This window comes from Galendromus occidentalis, unplaced genomic scaffold, assembly GCF_000255335.2.
Source record: "Galendromus occidentalis unplaced genomic scaffold, Mocc_1.1 scf7180000075756, whole genome shotgun sequence".
Lineage (NCBI taxonomy): Eukaryota > Metazoa > Arthropoda > Arachnida > Mesostigmata > Phytoseiidae > Galendromus > Galendromus occidentalis.
Genome location: NW_003803746.1, coordinates 622,299 through 637,932, shown reverse-complemented (window position 1 = coordinate 637,932; position 15,634 = coordinate 622,299). Strand labels below are relative to the sequence as shown.

General features: G+C 52.0%; 1 protein-coding gene across 1 annotated transcript; it reads left to right on the top strand.

Moving 5' to 3' along the window:
- The first annotated feature begins 1,965 nt into the window (after positions 1 to 1,965).
- LOC100904252 (uncharacterized) lies at positions 1,966 to 15,021 on the top strand. Its single transcript, XM_003738062.1, has 6 exons — positions 1,966 to 2,100; positions 12,212 to 12,311; positions 12,778 to 12,933; positions 13,298 to 13,426; positions 13,878 to 13,935; positions 14,874 to 15,021. The coding sequence occupies exons 2-6, from the start codon at positions 12,242 to 12,244 to the stop codon at positions 15,019 to 15,021; spliced, it is 561 nt and encodes a 186-aa protein (XP_003738110.1). The 5' UTR covers positions 1,966 to 2,100; positions 12,212 to 12,241.
- Positions 15,022 to 15,634: the final 613 nt, after the last annotated feature.

The following is a 15,634-nucleotide window of genomic DNA, read 5'->3' as shown; positions in this document are numbered from 1 at the left end:
CTACTTGAGAGAAAACATTCATCTGAGAGGAAAACGAATCCTTCATTCTTCGGACGGTGATTCAGAAATCATAGGAGCTGCTCGAATTGAGCCCCTGATCCCAACGGGCAGCGGTTTTCGAACTTGAGACCTCCCCGACATTGGTGGGAACCAGCCTGGCGAACGCGCGCGGCCGCATGCGTCGCCACTGGCCACGGGGATCGATCCGAAAGTCTGGAGCCGATATCTCGAAAATTTTCAGTCCCAGAAAAAAACACCCCATTACCTTCCCTGACCAAAATGCTGAGACGTACCGATGGGAGGTGTTCCCGGATAGGGTTTCCGTGGAGAAAATAGAAGTTTGATGCGCTACCTAGGAAACCAAAACTGTTGGGGAGCAGGCAAGACTTCCTATGGATGTAGACTCAGAAAGCCAGGGGAGTCATCCATAAAACTTTTTCCTCTAAACCACTTCGTTCCGAAGAAGAAAAGATCGAAAATCGAATCGCGGCACCACCCTGTATATACGTAGTCGCTGGTTCTAGGAAGTGGGAACTACCTACATAGCCGTCAGTCCGTGGGCAGCGGGATGATGCTCGGCGAACTGCTTGGTGGAGAGGATTAGTGGAGAGTGCCGTGACGGACATCTCAGCTCGGACCGGGGAGGAAATTGGTAATTTCCCAGGATACGGACATGATCAAACAACTGGAAAACTACTATATCCTACACTCCTTCAGGTGGCTCCGCATCTTTCCAGTGTAGTTTAAAGTGAAAGCGAACAGGAATAGGCACCGATAAGTGGTACGGCGAGACGGGACCTTACTGTTTTATTATATGAGGGGGGATGGAACCTCATGGTTCCCAATCGAACTCCGCGTGTCGTCGGCAGAGCGGACGCGGGAAATCCCGACTGAGCGTGCCATCCATTGCGCCATTCGCCACAGCCGAGGCAAAAGATGCTCGATCTTTGTCGGCTCCAAAACTCATGGAGCTAATTTTTAAGTTCAAGCGCTCAACCCCTACAATTTATGAGCTGGAGGTGAATTGGATGAGGGGGAAGAGTTCAGCGACGTCGTCGTCGGGAAAAGGGTCCACGGCTGTCTCCGGGCGAAGCCGGAGTGAGGCGCAGCTGAGGAGCCCGATGAAACTTTCTTACGGATCATTCCCTTGTTTTACCCATGAGATGGATCGGAGCGCATTCTTTTCGGTATCAAAGTGACATTTGCCATCGTGAAATAGAGAGGTCGTGGACTCGTCTGAGCGGAGGGGGGGGGATCGATCGGAATTGGACTGTTCCGGAGGCGGCGTGAATAATTCCGGCTCGAAAGTCTGAAAATTCTTTATCCGTTCGAGGCCGAATGCTTCGAAAGCGGGTATTTTTTCCGCCATTGTTTAGGGTCTGAAAAGCCGACGGAGTGCGTCTAGAGAATCCTCCCGCCCGAGAGCCGATTATGTTTCAATATTCAACTCCTCGTAAACTTCCGTCGATACCGCTGCATCGGAAAGGTTAGGTAGGTATATGGATGCCTCTCTTCTCTGCCTGGATTTTTTTTCTCGATAAGGAGGAGAGATGGTTGAGTCCTCGAGCAGACTGGATCCCGAGGAAGAGCATTGGAGTGTTCCGATACCTAGGAGAGCGTTGCGTCAGAAATCTTCGGGTGTCAGCAGCGTCTTATTCAACTTGAGGTCTCAGCGGACGGAAATCGATCAGATACCGCACAGATAGCCTCTTTCCAATCAGTGATGTTTGGAGATGATTTGTCCGTATTAATTTAGTACGTGTTCCACGTGCTTTATTGTGGATATCTCCGAAGAAATAATAAGGAGGGCGCCGAGTCCATTCGGCCATCTGGCTATAAGTTCCACGTTGTCACGTTGCGAGAGACACTGGAGCGACCATCTGGCGGGAACCTGTTGCGCGCGCATGCCTTGCGCGACCCTTTCCCGACGTAAGGCATAAAAGAGCGCGCAACTCCGAGCTAACCCCCACATAAAGTGGAGTTCACTTCGAAAACTTATCGGTGACTCCGGGAACTTCTAACCTACTTCACTGGATCTCGCGAGCTCACTTCCAGTAAGCCTTCGTGTTGAGAGAATTTTCCGCGATCCGCGATCGATAGGTGAGTGATCGGTGTCTCCCTCTGCATAAAGCTCAGAAGAGTCAGAAGTGTGCCACGAGGCACCAGCGAGGAATCATGTGCGATACCCTAGCGGGTGTCGATGGCGGATGAGAACTCGGCAAACTCGGATACTTCCAAAGGGCGAGCTTGTTCAGAGGTGGGGAGATCATCTTCGGTGCTTTTCTACATTTCTGTTCTAATAGACAATGATACGTTCTCACGTCTTCGCCTAAGGAAGTGGTCGCGGTGGGAGTCAGCTTGCTTCACTGTCAGCGAAGAGGATCTGACTTTTCCTTGGAGAGGTCTTCTGTTCACTCGGAGGGCGGAGAACATCGGATCTCCTAATTCGCCGAGGCTCCCTCAGTGAGGCACGTCGGTCTCCGATGATCACAGAGAGACAGAGAAGCTTCCCGGTGAATTCGATTTCTCAGTCTTCGTGGCATCAGCGACAAGAGCCGGCCCAAGGAGTGTCAAGTCGTTCTCTAGGACTTTCATAGCCCAGATGTCGGAGGGGTCGCTTCGCACGCTGCTCGAGACAGACGACTCGGGTGGGGCCCGGCTGAGAATTTCCGCGGAATGATATCGTAATATAACTCTATGGATGTCGATTGTCACAAAATGCCGATAAGTCGAATCGAGTCTCTCAATGCACGATCGGACTCAACCTGGATGTCCTGCCGACATCTCTCGCCAAGAACGGTCGGAGCCTCCTCCAAGAAATAGCGAAATGATTCGCTCAGTATGCATCGAGCTCCACGGGGCTTCACGGCGGTTTCATGACTGTTTTCCTGTGCGAACTCGTCTTTGAACTACAAATCTTGTGCATAGCCCGCGGATGACTCTTGTTATTGCAGCCTGTACTCGGGCAGTCGCTCGCAGGGGGCTATCTCCATAGGAGGAAGAATTCGGGAATGAGACTTTCGTGCGCGTAACATTGTTCGTTGTTGTTGAATGATTAAGACGAGAAGGATCGCGACTGGAACCTCAGCGCTTTTCCCCCGCAGGAGTGTCTCCTCACCGTTCCTGGATGGATAGCACTCGCTCTCTCCGGCAGTAGCGACGATCGCCGCTGCCGTATTCTGCTCCTTACGTCTGGAGCGTATCACGATGTCGCGAGCACCGATATTCAGTATTCGTCACGTTCGCAAAAAGCTTCCGAAGCGCATGTGAGGAACATCGGAATTCACTCGCGAGCTAACTTTTCGAGCGATTTCCGGTGGAATTGAACTTTGGGATGACCGTTCCTCCGGCACGAGGCGGAGCTTTCTGACCGGCAGGAGACAGACCGGGCGGAACGAATTCTCGAGATCCTGAATTGGAGGGAGCAGCGGCGAATTCCCGTCACAATGCCTGGGCGTGGGTCGGCGAGAAGAGCGCCATAGATCGATTTGCGCCTCTCGGTGAAATACTCGTTCCTCCTCCGTTTTCTCTCTAAGCTGAGACTATTGAGGCGTTCCGTTCGCTAATTGCTCCGACATTTATTCTGAGCGACGAATGTTCCGAGTATCGAATTCCTTGCCCTGATTTCATCAACAAACGTCTTGTTAAAGTCAAGGAGTAAGCGCATTCAGATCGCATCGATTCTCCTCCAAAATATCGTCGGTTGACACAAGAGAATGACCATGGAATATTCCTTGTTTCCACGGAGCATCGTCTGACTCTTCATCACGAAGAATTTCGAGATCGTGGGTGACTGCGCTACTGTCTGGAAAGAAATGTAATTACAGTCAGATCGCTCATCGTCTCCGTCGTCTCCATTGAATCCGGAACGTTCCCCATATTCGTAGATCGAATCAGGCGATCCGTGTTGCTTGACATTTCCATCCTATTTCAAATCGTCCGTCGCCGAGCATTTGAATCTGTGTCGAGCTTGACTCCATCTCGGGTCCCAGAAGATTAATTTAGCACTATTTACGGCGATATCGTCGAGGTTCGCTCTGCTGTTCCCCGGGATCGAATTCCCGAGACCTTCGGGCTGGGCCCACAAAGCGATGCCGTGTTCTGGTGGCAGTTCACGAAGAAGGCCGGGGGCTGTTCATATCTGGATTCCGCCGTGATCCGAGGCTAACAGTAAGTAGCTCATCAGAGAACTAGTTGAGACCCGCAGTCGAAAAATTTTCTCGGTGTCTGCGGTGCAATCCATGTCTATTTTTGAATGGAATGAGAAATATGAGAGCTCCGCCTCACTGTTTGACCTGGGTGCTGAATTTTCTGCTTCACAACACCGGGCTGCCGTGGAGAAATGACGGCGCGCGACGTGGAAGAAGCGCGCGAACTCCAACTAATTCCCCGACAAGAATCGAGGAAATTAGGAATTACGAGGCCGCTGGCAGGCAGGCGCTATTGAGAGTTTCCCACGTGCTCGCCTGACATCGATGACACGTTTTGTCCCGTGCGCTTCATTTCTCGAGGAAGAGTCTCCTGCGAGCTAAAAACGACAGCGTGGGAAATCGAAGACGGTCAACCTCGTGGGAAGAGCCTCCATCGACAGCTTCAATGGGTGAACTTTGCCGTAATTCGGTCTCCCAGAAATGAGTCTCCCCGGAGCAAAACATATTTTCGCGGGGAGTCAGCCTCACTGCTGCCGTAGAGACGCATCTAGGGGGTAATTGGATGCCCGAGCAGGAACGAGAGCGCTCTCGTTCCTGCTCTCGTTTGTTGGGCCTTCGGGAAGAGTAAACTTTTTTCGGTAATATTCGGGAATGTCTGCTCGAACTCGGTCGGGAAGCTTGGCAGCGGCTCCCTGTCTCTCAAGGAACGAGCGGGGTGCTCCTTGGTGAGCGTGACACATCAAGGAGCCGAGGCGTTCAATTAGGATCCTTTACTAGAGCCCATCATGATACTTCGATCGCCCTGGGCACAAGGACAAAATCAATCAACGATTCTCATCAAGTTCCTCCCACTCGTTGTGTTCGTCCGGGATTTTGCGAGTTTGTGCTAATTTCGGCCAAAGAGAACACATCTCGATAATGCGCTCATTTGCGACAGCTGTGATGACGTTTCGAACTGCGGCTCCGACATCACGAGCGAAATCAACGAAAACTATGAATTTCCTCCCGTCAGGAATTTCGGACTCGTCCTTCTCAGCTTCGTGGGGTCGTCGATGGAGCCACTTGGTGGACGGTGACCGTGAGCGACCTGGCACAAGATGCGATAATCCCAACTGTCGAAGATCAATATCAGAGGAATAGCAAGTATACACCCTACAGCACATGTTTACTCAGGGGATTGTTTCTCTTTGGAATTGAAAACGAATTCCGCTGCTTGTTCTCGCTAATCGAATCCCCTGGAAACGTCCTAGGCATAGGCATTGCTCGGTCAAGCGTCGCGCAAAAAAAAACGTAACTGAGCAAGCCTAACCCCCACCCCCACGGAAATATCCTCCGGGATGGTAGACATCGGATCCCTACGGAACGAGTGCGTATGAGATCCGAAGGTCTGGCATTTACTAGGTTCTCTCGTCGCAGCGAGTTATAACACTGCCGAAGAACAAAGCCTGGAAAAAAACCTGGCCGAACGAGCTCTATAAATGGAACATGGGTGAGAGAAGCCGATTCAACTAACCGTAACTGGCGACGTTCTTCGTTGGCATATGAGCGCTCCGAGAGGGCTTCTCTGCCCGAATTACGGCCTAATTCTGTTTTCTGAAGCCGCATCCTCCGCCGTACCCGGAATCATCTGAAACAAGGTCCCCCACTAAACATGAGGCCGTATGATCAGCGGGCGCAACGCAAATGTCATCCGTACAGCGAAACCCTGAGCGAGGACCGCACGGATTCTCGTCAGCGTGCGAAGAGATGCCGGCGTCAGAACCCGGCGGAATTCGACGAAAACCCTGGCCGACTTATCGCTCGCGGCGATGATCTTGCCGAGAATCGACCGGATACGTGCCATAATTCAGAGTTCGATCGTCGAAGGGAGTGGCTCAACGGGATGAACCTCTTGTGGAAAGCCCCGATCTCAGGGATGCTCCCAGTTAATTGACGGAAGTCTTCCGCCGCGGCGCCAAAACAGGCCACATGGGGAACTTCCGTGTGTCTACGATTTACTTGTGTCAACAGACTCTTATTGAAGTTGACGTGCCCCTTGGTTCGCCTAAACAGACGCCGCCGACACTATGACGCGCCGAGAACGATGAGGGGCGTGAATATTATGGAGTCCAGGGGCATGAAAATATTTTCCGCACCGCGACCCGCATCCTTGAGATTTATCGCTCTCGAAGCCTTCATCACTCGACTCTCACTGACGCTCTCACTGACATAACCTTTCGGTGATGTAAGAAAGGTTATTCAGGGTGTGTTTACGTGCGGGATTTCATACAGAGGGATGGGGGCTTGAGTAATCCCCTATGGAAGGATACAAAGGTGGTCGTACGGGCGTGTTTCACAAATGTTTGCTTGCATGATTCATGTCCAGAGAAGACGGGAGGCTCCAGAGCTTGCAGTACGTGGAAACAATCCGCGCAATCGACGAAGTATCCGCAAAGTCGCGATTTCGAATGAATTCTAGCTGAGGGGTCTTTGATCCGGGGAATCTCGTGACGCTTGCGAAATTGGGGCTCAGCGGTCAGATTGCGCCTAGTATTAGAATGAGTTAAGGGCGTGCGTGAGGGATACTCGCAGATCTGGGCTGCCGCTCCCCCCCTCGGAGCGTTCCAGAGCGCTGACGGTCTGCAATTGTTTTGACAACCGCATTCGAATGCTTAGCTCCGCGCCGTTTATCAGAGCTTTCCTCGGAGGCCGTCGTAGCCAAAACCCATTTGGGACTTGCAGACCTCAACATGTCATATGTTTTCACTCGTAGATGTCAACACGACCTCGACTCGACCTTTTTCGGATTCCGACTCGGTCAGGGACATCGGGAGATCTGTGGTCCACCGATTTCTGCAGCGCTGCAGCGATTCCGGAGAATCACTACCGGAGCCTCGAACTACGATTCTGACCCTCGGAATCCTAATCGGCCGACTCGAGACACTTGTCTCGTCTTTGAGTCGCGAGGATATCCATCGCAGCTGAACGCCGACGGTATCCACTTGGTGGCCGCCCATGGCCGTGGTATTAGTTTTGTTGTCCCCGGGACGGAGAGTCTTGGCGGGAGCTTTTTTTGTCCTTGACTGCAGTCAGGGGAGCTGCTTTTAATGATGGCATCGTAAAAGAGCGTTTTACGGTATCTCCTCCTTGATTATCGCTCGGGGACGAATTGGCGCGACCCAATAATTGCGCCGCAAACGGCAGATATCCTTCGCGCCTATGAGTCCCTCAGTCCCTCTACAAACATCCCTGAGAGGCTTCAAGCGCTTCGTTTTCCTCGTCGCATACCCTGTCCCGCGACTGCAAGTCGCCCCTGCATCTGCAGTTTCCGAGAGTAGTCTCTCAGAAATATCCTCTTTTTGCACTTTATCCCCGAACCTCGCCGACACACTCCGGAAGGTCCGGCGGAGCTCGCCTCCCAAGGACTGCATGTTACGACGCGTCCCCGAACAACGTCAGCGTCGCGAAGTGGGCGACCGACGAAGCTCAGAACGGAGCCTCGATCGGGCCATGCGAACGTTATCTGAGTAGTCGCATACTTGCAGCGTAATTCAGGCTCTGGAGGGAAGCTCGGTCATTGGAGTGAGCATTCATTGAGGCTGTCAGACGGACATGAGCCAGAAAGTATCTGAATAGCTGTATTTGGGCGACAAACTCAATTTGTGGCTCAGTAGGTCAAGCATCCGGTCGGAGTAGAAGCCAGAAAAACAATGGGGCTGGCCATCGGAACGGGGAACGTCGAAGCGGGTCATGGCATCGGCTCTATTGCAAATGAGCGCGAGAGCGCCTTTTTTCCATCGAGCTTTGAGGTTGGCAGCACGATAAAGTGGATCGATTCCCAGTCTAGATCACTCGATATTCGCTCAGGCCCGTTGGAAACGTACTAGGTTGGCAAGAGTCGCGTCTCGTGCGTGTTTCCGTTCGCTGACATCTACCGCCTAGTGCCACTTGCTCGCCACCGATGGCGGTGAGCCGTGGTGATGGTGGAAGTCTTCATCCGGGATCTCTGAGTGGTCACGCCTGCTCTAAGGTTGCACTGGGTCGCTGCATATCGTATGTTCCGTTCTATGTGTCTGCGAGTTGGGGTACTGGCTCCCCTGGGTCTGATAGTAGATCGGGACATCGAATTCCCTGGCGAGTTTTTTCGGGTCTCCGAAATAAAATGTCTCCCTCCAGGTCGGATCACGGCAACAAGGCGACGGCGAATCAGCTCTGAGATTCCACGATCATGGGTGTCCCCAACGGCATAAGGAGCTCCGTCCCTCGTTACCGGGCCGCTGTTCGGTCAAAATGCCGACGACTCATACCATACCACACGAGGCACCTCTCTCTGATCGACCGGACATTTGGTAGGGGACGGACAATCAATATCTAGGAAAGCAGCCCGTGACCTCCATCTCGATGTTTCCGGAACCTCGCTCATGAATGGGGAACGCTGGGCACATGTCTAACACGGAGACATGCCGATTGTAGGGACATGGGTATCATCGTCGAAGGTCCTCCCGACCTTTACTGAAAATCCCCGCAATGGGGTTCGGGCAATCTCAGCCCATCCCTCGACGCCGCGGCGTCGGAGATAAGCGAGCAATATTGCTTTCTCTAGCGACCGAGCCGACGTGAATTGGCTTCTCGGCTACCGAGAAATCTAAGCGGACTATATGGCAGACTAATTAGGTGCCAATGACGTCACGAGAGTTATTTGGTTCCCCGTTATTATGCCTCCGTTTATCCGGAAGATTCCGTCATGCTAGCATTTAGTGACGAGCTCGACATAATGGCCGGACGGGATGCAATAAACAAATACGATACAGAGCAGAGTACTCGCCGATGGAGTCAGAACCCAATCGCGACCATCGTCCAAGGAGGGCGAATAACGGAAGACTCAACGATCATAGATCTCTGAACTCCAGATTCGCTAAGCTTGGTGCAGGCCTTATTCCATCGATCTTGGAAGCAGAAAGTAACAGGCGCGGAAGACGTGATCGGGGCATGAGTCATACTAGCAGCGATCGATCGTCGACGATCCGAGTGCGCGAAGTGCATATTTCGGAAAAGGGAGTGGCAGCCGGGAATCAAAAACCGTCCGATCTTTCGAGACCCAAGTCTCATTTCCAGAACTTAACGCTCACCGCAAAATAAGGAGATCATCTCACGCAAGTATTCCTGATCGCATTGAGATGATCGCGTTTAGATCTACGGGCCGATATGCTTGAGCGGGAATTCCACCTCTTGCTGATAACGCTTGGTGGAGATTAGCGAATATTGGTTGCTAGGAGGATGTGCTCCATAACGGACTGGATCTTGGAACTTAGAACCCAGGCAATTGTGCTGCGTTTCAACGCTCGAAGCGGTTATCGACCCAATTCTGAGCTTTTAGCAGGCCTCCGAGCAAAATTCGAACTCGTGCTCTCATTCTCAACCTTCTCCGAACAGTTCGCATTCTCGAATGAGCAATTGGAAAGTTCATATATCTCTTGCTCACCAACGAAGGCGGAGCGCGGTCCTGGCTATTGTTCTCGCTAGGAACTTCGGATACGATAAGCCGCGGACCGCCTACTCGTAACGGTGAGCGCAACCCTGACTGAAGAATCACGATCTACTCTTTGGAGAGTGGGACAGTGGGGCCTTCGCTCACCCCTTGATGACGGTGAGATTCGTCCGAGGGAATGACTCCTGAGCGTCCTTGCAGCGGCACTCATTGTATTCATCTCTGGCTGGATGGTCGGAATGGGATGTCAGAAAGTTAGCCCCCTCCGACTGAGTTAAACTATGAGCAATCGCGCATTCTTCGAGTGTTTATTCACTATGCGTTGGTGAGCGAAGAATTGATGATCGAATTTCCCATGGTTCTCGACCATGGGTCAAATTCGGTCGATCCAGTCGTCGACCGGCTGACACAATGACTGTCCGATCGGAAAACGAATGGGGTCTTCCCGGTTCCCTTGCACGGGGCTCTAAATGGAGTATGCGTCACCAAAGCGATCGATAACGGGATCCGTGACCTTTCTATGCTGGGCAACCTCCGAGCTGTCATACAGTGGAACAATCGAGAAATTCCACGCTCCTACCTTGTATTGATCGGTTGGCTTCGGAGGAACGCTTGCGCTCCGCAATCTACTCCACCGTGCAGAATCCCGTCACTCATCTCTATGCGGCGCGAAATAATTCGATGATTTTTGCGATGAAAAATAATCGCTTCTAGATTTAGAATATTTTGCGTCGTGATCCCTCGCCGGAGCCAAGTAGGGGGAGGAGCCCTAGTATGAGATACTTTGGGAAAAAAACATGAATCCCACATTTGGGGAAGAAAAAATACTATTCCATAATTTGAGAATTCTCCCCTACCTCTCTTCTGCTCAGCCGCGTCTGCCTAAATATCGATGTGGAGGAAGCATTCCCTCGGACGAATTAAGGAGTGAGTTTCCTCACGACCACGAATCGGAATCTGAGCCTAGCGGCGTGCGTTCTCGGCGGGTATTGTTCCGTCCGACCAAATCACAAGGCATCGGCGGTTTCTCTGAAGATCTCTCTGCAGCGTGACGGTTCCGAATTCGCGCAGAGATCGGTCCACTGGAAAATTATGAGCAGAATCTGAAGTTTTGGAAAGGGGAGGAATCTGGCTCCTCTCCATTTCGCCCCTCCTCCAGGGAATCTCCTACGCCTGCACGGAGAATCAGCTTATCGCTTGTCGTGCCTCCACTTTTCTCTAATCTGCGATGGGAGGTTCACGATGAAGTAGCCTGCCGAGCACGCTCCCCAAGACAAGGGCAGCGGATTAGCAGGTGGATGGACTCACCAAACCCACGCATCGTGGAACAACTGACCGGGATGGGGTAGCTCCGAGGAGCAACAGCTGGAGTAAGCTTTCGTTTCCATTCCGGCTTCGCCGTGCAACATCTCTGCGTCTTCCTTCGCATGGGATCCTCAGAGGAGGACTCGGGTTTCAGCTTCGGGAGCTGACGAGACTGGATCTGGGTGAAACCGGCGCGTCATTCGTATCCAAACCGATAATCATCGTTCCGCCGAGTCGGGAGTGTTTCCTTCCGTATCTAATCCGCCACGCGACCTCAAACCCTGGGAGAGCCCCACGTACGCGCGGCACGCAGCTGCTCCTTCGAAAAACACCTCATCATTAGTTCTCTCTAGCTCATTAACCCTCGGAGCTGGGAGGCGATCCGAAAACAAACACGGTCACCTAAATGAGATATTCTCTCGGTTCCACCGCGGTTATTGCTTTTGCCGCATGGGGGCAATACTTGGCATCCCGGAGTAATTGGTTAGGATGATCAGCGATCTCTCTCAATAATAATCATCGTCGGATCCCGCCATTATCTGGGCTGATACTATCCAGCTGTGCTCTCATAGAGGGGTAATGAGCTTCTCCAGGAGCTCCATTCCTCGGCATCTAATTGCAATAAGGAAACTCCTGGGAATTTCAATCTGATACCTGGGGACGGTGACCCCAGAGAGCTCTGGAGAGTGACAATTTTAGCTTATGACGATGACTCGTATTTCATTTCCCATTCCCACGGAGACGACTCAAAAACTGAGCAAGTGTCGGACGGGTCGAGAATTCTTCAATTCCACTCTACCCTCCCCCGAGCTAGGAGCTGTTCTTAGAATCGTCGGGGTCTATAGATTGTGGATGCTGGCGTCGGAGGGGTAAAGGACGCACCGAAAAAAGAGCCATGCTATCGTGACCTGGAACGCGCATACATCCGAGCTCCCTGTTTCCCTACAGCTTGTTTCCGCAAGTCCGGGGAAGAAGTGAGAGTACTACACACATACATATGTTGAAAGAGGATGATTACTCCGTAGGTGTCGAAGGAACACGGAGTCTCGTTTTCTGTCTCTGCGTTTTCCGCACCCGAGTGGAACAAGCTGTTATCCCTTTTGGGACAAACTCACAATTATGTACTTGATTGGGTCTAAAGCTCCTCTGGATCGTCCTCGTCTCTGGGGGCTACGGCATCGTCTCGTTGGTAAATTGCTCCGCTCCTCGAGTCAACTGAGATGATCGTGAGGGAATCTTACTCCATTCCGATCGAGAGCAAACTTCTCTAATTTCTCTCCCTTTACAGGTGGAAAATACGACGGGGCTTCTCTCGAACATGGAGAGGCTTGCGCCTTTTGAAATTCTCCTCGGATTTCTATTGCTCTCCGCCTTACCCGCCAGTCTCGGTAAGCTTTCCGGGATGAATTCTTCGCGGTTAATCGAGCTGCGGCAATGCAGAGCGGTGGCTATCACATGCTCGACTTCTTGTCTCGGCGGGAAGTGGGGAAGGAGGACCCCTATTATGGGAATGCCCGCTTATTGCTCTCGCTGAATCTGACGGCTCAAACCGACGGGAGGTCGAGTGGTTAGCGCGTTTGTCAATACTCGTGCAAACGTGCGTTTCACTTCGTGAAATGCCGCAACGACGCCGCTCGCGCGGGAGGCGGTGTGGGTTCGATCCCTGCTGCCGGAAAAAATTTCCTTACGGAAACGCAGGTACTCGGCCTTGATCCGACTGGGTACATTTGCTCTATGGATCCGTCCTCGGAAGCAATGTGAATAACAGAACCCGTGACATGGAAGCTTGGTTCAGCCCGAGAAAGTTGAATCTGACGGCTCATCGGAAAGTGGATGACTGAATCTTCTTTTCAGAGCCCGTGACAGCTGGCCAAAGTGCCTTGCTTCAACAGCTTCTTGAAGGCCGCGAAGATAGTCTCCATACGTATGAGGAGGAGGCTTACGAAACTTGCAGACGCTATGTTGCCCTGCACGACGCGAGCAGAGCGGTGGCCAGTCAAGCATTCCAAGGTGAATTGAATTGGACTCTCAACTTTCAACTACGCGCGCTAGTTCTCATAGACATCGCTCGACTAGATCATCTCGTCCCCATGAGAGATGTTAGACTCAAGCTTGGAGAGCGCGCGCAGCCTGCCAGCTCAAATCGCGAGTTTCGCACGTTTGAGTCGAGCAAGAGCCCGGGCTTGCTCTGCTGCGAGGACGAATTAAGATCAACATTCAATGCAGATGATGTTCTGACGAAAAAAAAATCCTCTCCCGGACTCCCTAGACCCGACAGCCCCCTGAATGATCTGGACTGGCTATCGAGTGATATTATTGGATAATCGGACTTGTCTTGTATGTGAAATTATCCGAGAGTGAAATTGGCTTTCAGCAGGTTCTTCCCGCGAGGCGACGAGTTTGATGCAAGCCGACGAAGAAGAGCCTCAACAGGGACCGAACCTCGCCAGAGACATCCGGAGACCGCCGTCACGAGCTCGGAGCGTCTCGTTCCGCGGACAAGGTTAGATCGAGTCCCCGAAGCCGCGGTTTCTTGGAGGCTCTGAATTTTAATTTTCCGCAAAGCAGACTGTTTTTTCCTGAGCGCGAGTAAGGCCACCGGTGTCTCCCTACAGCGCGCCTTCACTAGAGAGTAAAAACTCGCACGTATAGTCTCCTCGAAGACATTATGATATTCTTCTACAATAATAATTATCCGCGTCTTCTCCCGAATGAAAAGGCAGACTCGAGAACAATGGTCTACACATCTCAGCAAAGGATAATATCCGTCTTTTTCCTGCCCTAAAAGTGTTCCCTGACCAATACATGCGGTTTCTCCCTTTATTTGCCTCAGGCAAACAGCTCGCCGAGCAATCTGTATGCAGATCACGTCATCAGGCCGTTGTTACATACGGTGGTTCATATCGGCCGATCGGATAACAAAGAATGAGAGCAAATACCTGTTATTTTTCTAGGCGAAGAAGGCGATTTCGGCGGCTCCCACGACATCACTAGGATCGTCACTTCGAAAAAGTGAGTTACACTTGTTTGCTCGAAAGGTCGAGAAACGTCATCGGCATTGACCTTCTTTCGCGTACCGTTAGGCCGAGCCGCCACCACGATGAACCTCTGATCGGAAAGGATCTCTCACGGCGTGGCGGGCCTGGATTCTCGTCCGATTTTCGAGGGATTCCCGTTTCCTGACTCGGAAATCATGAGTCACATGCGAGGGGCAGGGTCAAGATCGGAGGTCGTCGGAGTAGATCCCCTAACCGTGGGAGGGAGCCGTCGTAGCTGAGCAGAGTTATTTGTGAATACTATCTGTGAGCCATGACAGAATATAAAAAGCGTGATTTGCCCCATCCCGCGGGGAATCGCCCAGCTCCTCGCAACGACCGAGTTTCACGGTAGAAACGGTCATTCTGAGGCTGAGAGTGATGGATTTCACGATGGAACAGATTTCTGTTCCCCAGCGCTACCGCGCAGAATGCGGCAGGATCAGATGGGCCAAACGAAGTCGCATCAGGGATGCGGACGAGGCGGGTCTGAGCTCGGTCCCAGGAGATGGGGGGGAAACTTACGTCTGGAGAACAGAGAGGCATTATTTCATTCGGATGAGAACACAGAGGACCGTTTGATACTCCCTAGCATATGGAGACCAAGGAGGGTTCGATCACGCACTTGCCGGAGTGGGGAACTGGCTGCTGACGTATCCTTTGTACGGTCCGCTTTTGCTCCTATTCGTAGTTCGAAGCGCGTAGATCGGGACGTCACGTCTCCCGAAAGTTGTTTACGTGGAGTAGGAGAATCGTATAATCCGATAGGATCCGGTCATTCGGGATAGCCAGCGCTAGGGTCTACGGATCCGAGGAACGTCCCATCCATAGAGAGGATGTAATTTTTCTGAGAACGTCATCGTAGTTCAAAAATCGTGGGCACCATGATTAGCTAATCTATTTTTCTTTTTACAGACGCAGCTGCATCCGTCGCGGTGGCTCATGCGATGCCAGGCCAAGCGACTGCTGTTACCATTCGTCGTGCAGGTGCAATTTGTGGGGTACTAACTGCCGGTGTATGCGTATGGGCCTCCTGCAGAGGTGGATCAATGGCAAGCGCTAAAACGAGTGCCACCTCTGCTGGAAGCTGCTGATGTCCCCCATTCATACCAGAAAAAACATCTACACCATCACCAACAGGACACGCGATGCTTGCTTTTTGCGGAATCCTGAGGGGAAAACCCTGTCGCGCCATTAATGAAACCGAAGCCGGACTTCCTACGGCTGACATACCCCCAAAACAGTGGCCTGCTGAAAGCTCACGAGACAGGAGTGGAGCCCCGAACTGCGAATCGAAGTAACGAGAATCTTGTACTTCCTCCGTATTCCCTTTGCAGCTGATCGACTAGTTAGTGCATCATTAGGAAGACGGGTAGCTAGAAGTGTTGTTCGAAACTCTCGAAACTGTCGAGATGAATGAAGGGACTAGAGACTGAGACTCGAGTGTTCCGCGCGAACATTCTCGAGACAGATGAATGCTCGTGAGGACCATTGATTTGATGATTGCTCTTGCTGTAGGTCGACTCTGGGTCGTTAGGTCGACGGGGATAGATGCTTTGGTGCGCAAACAGATTCCTCCAGATTTTATTGATGGAAATACCTATTCCCGATCCGGATTCGCATAGTGACCCGATCGTTTATGGTCGATCGTGTCTGATACGAAAATCCTCTCTCGA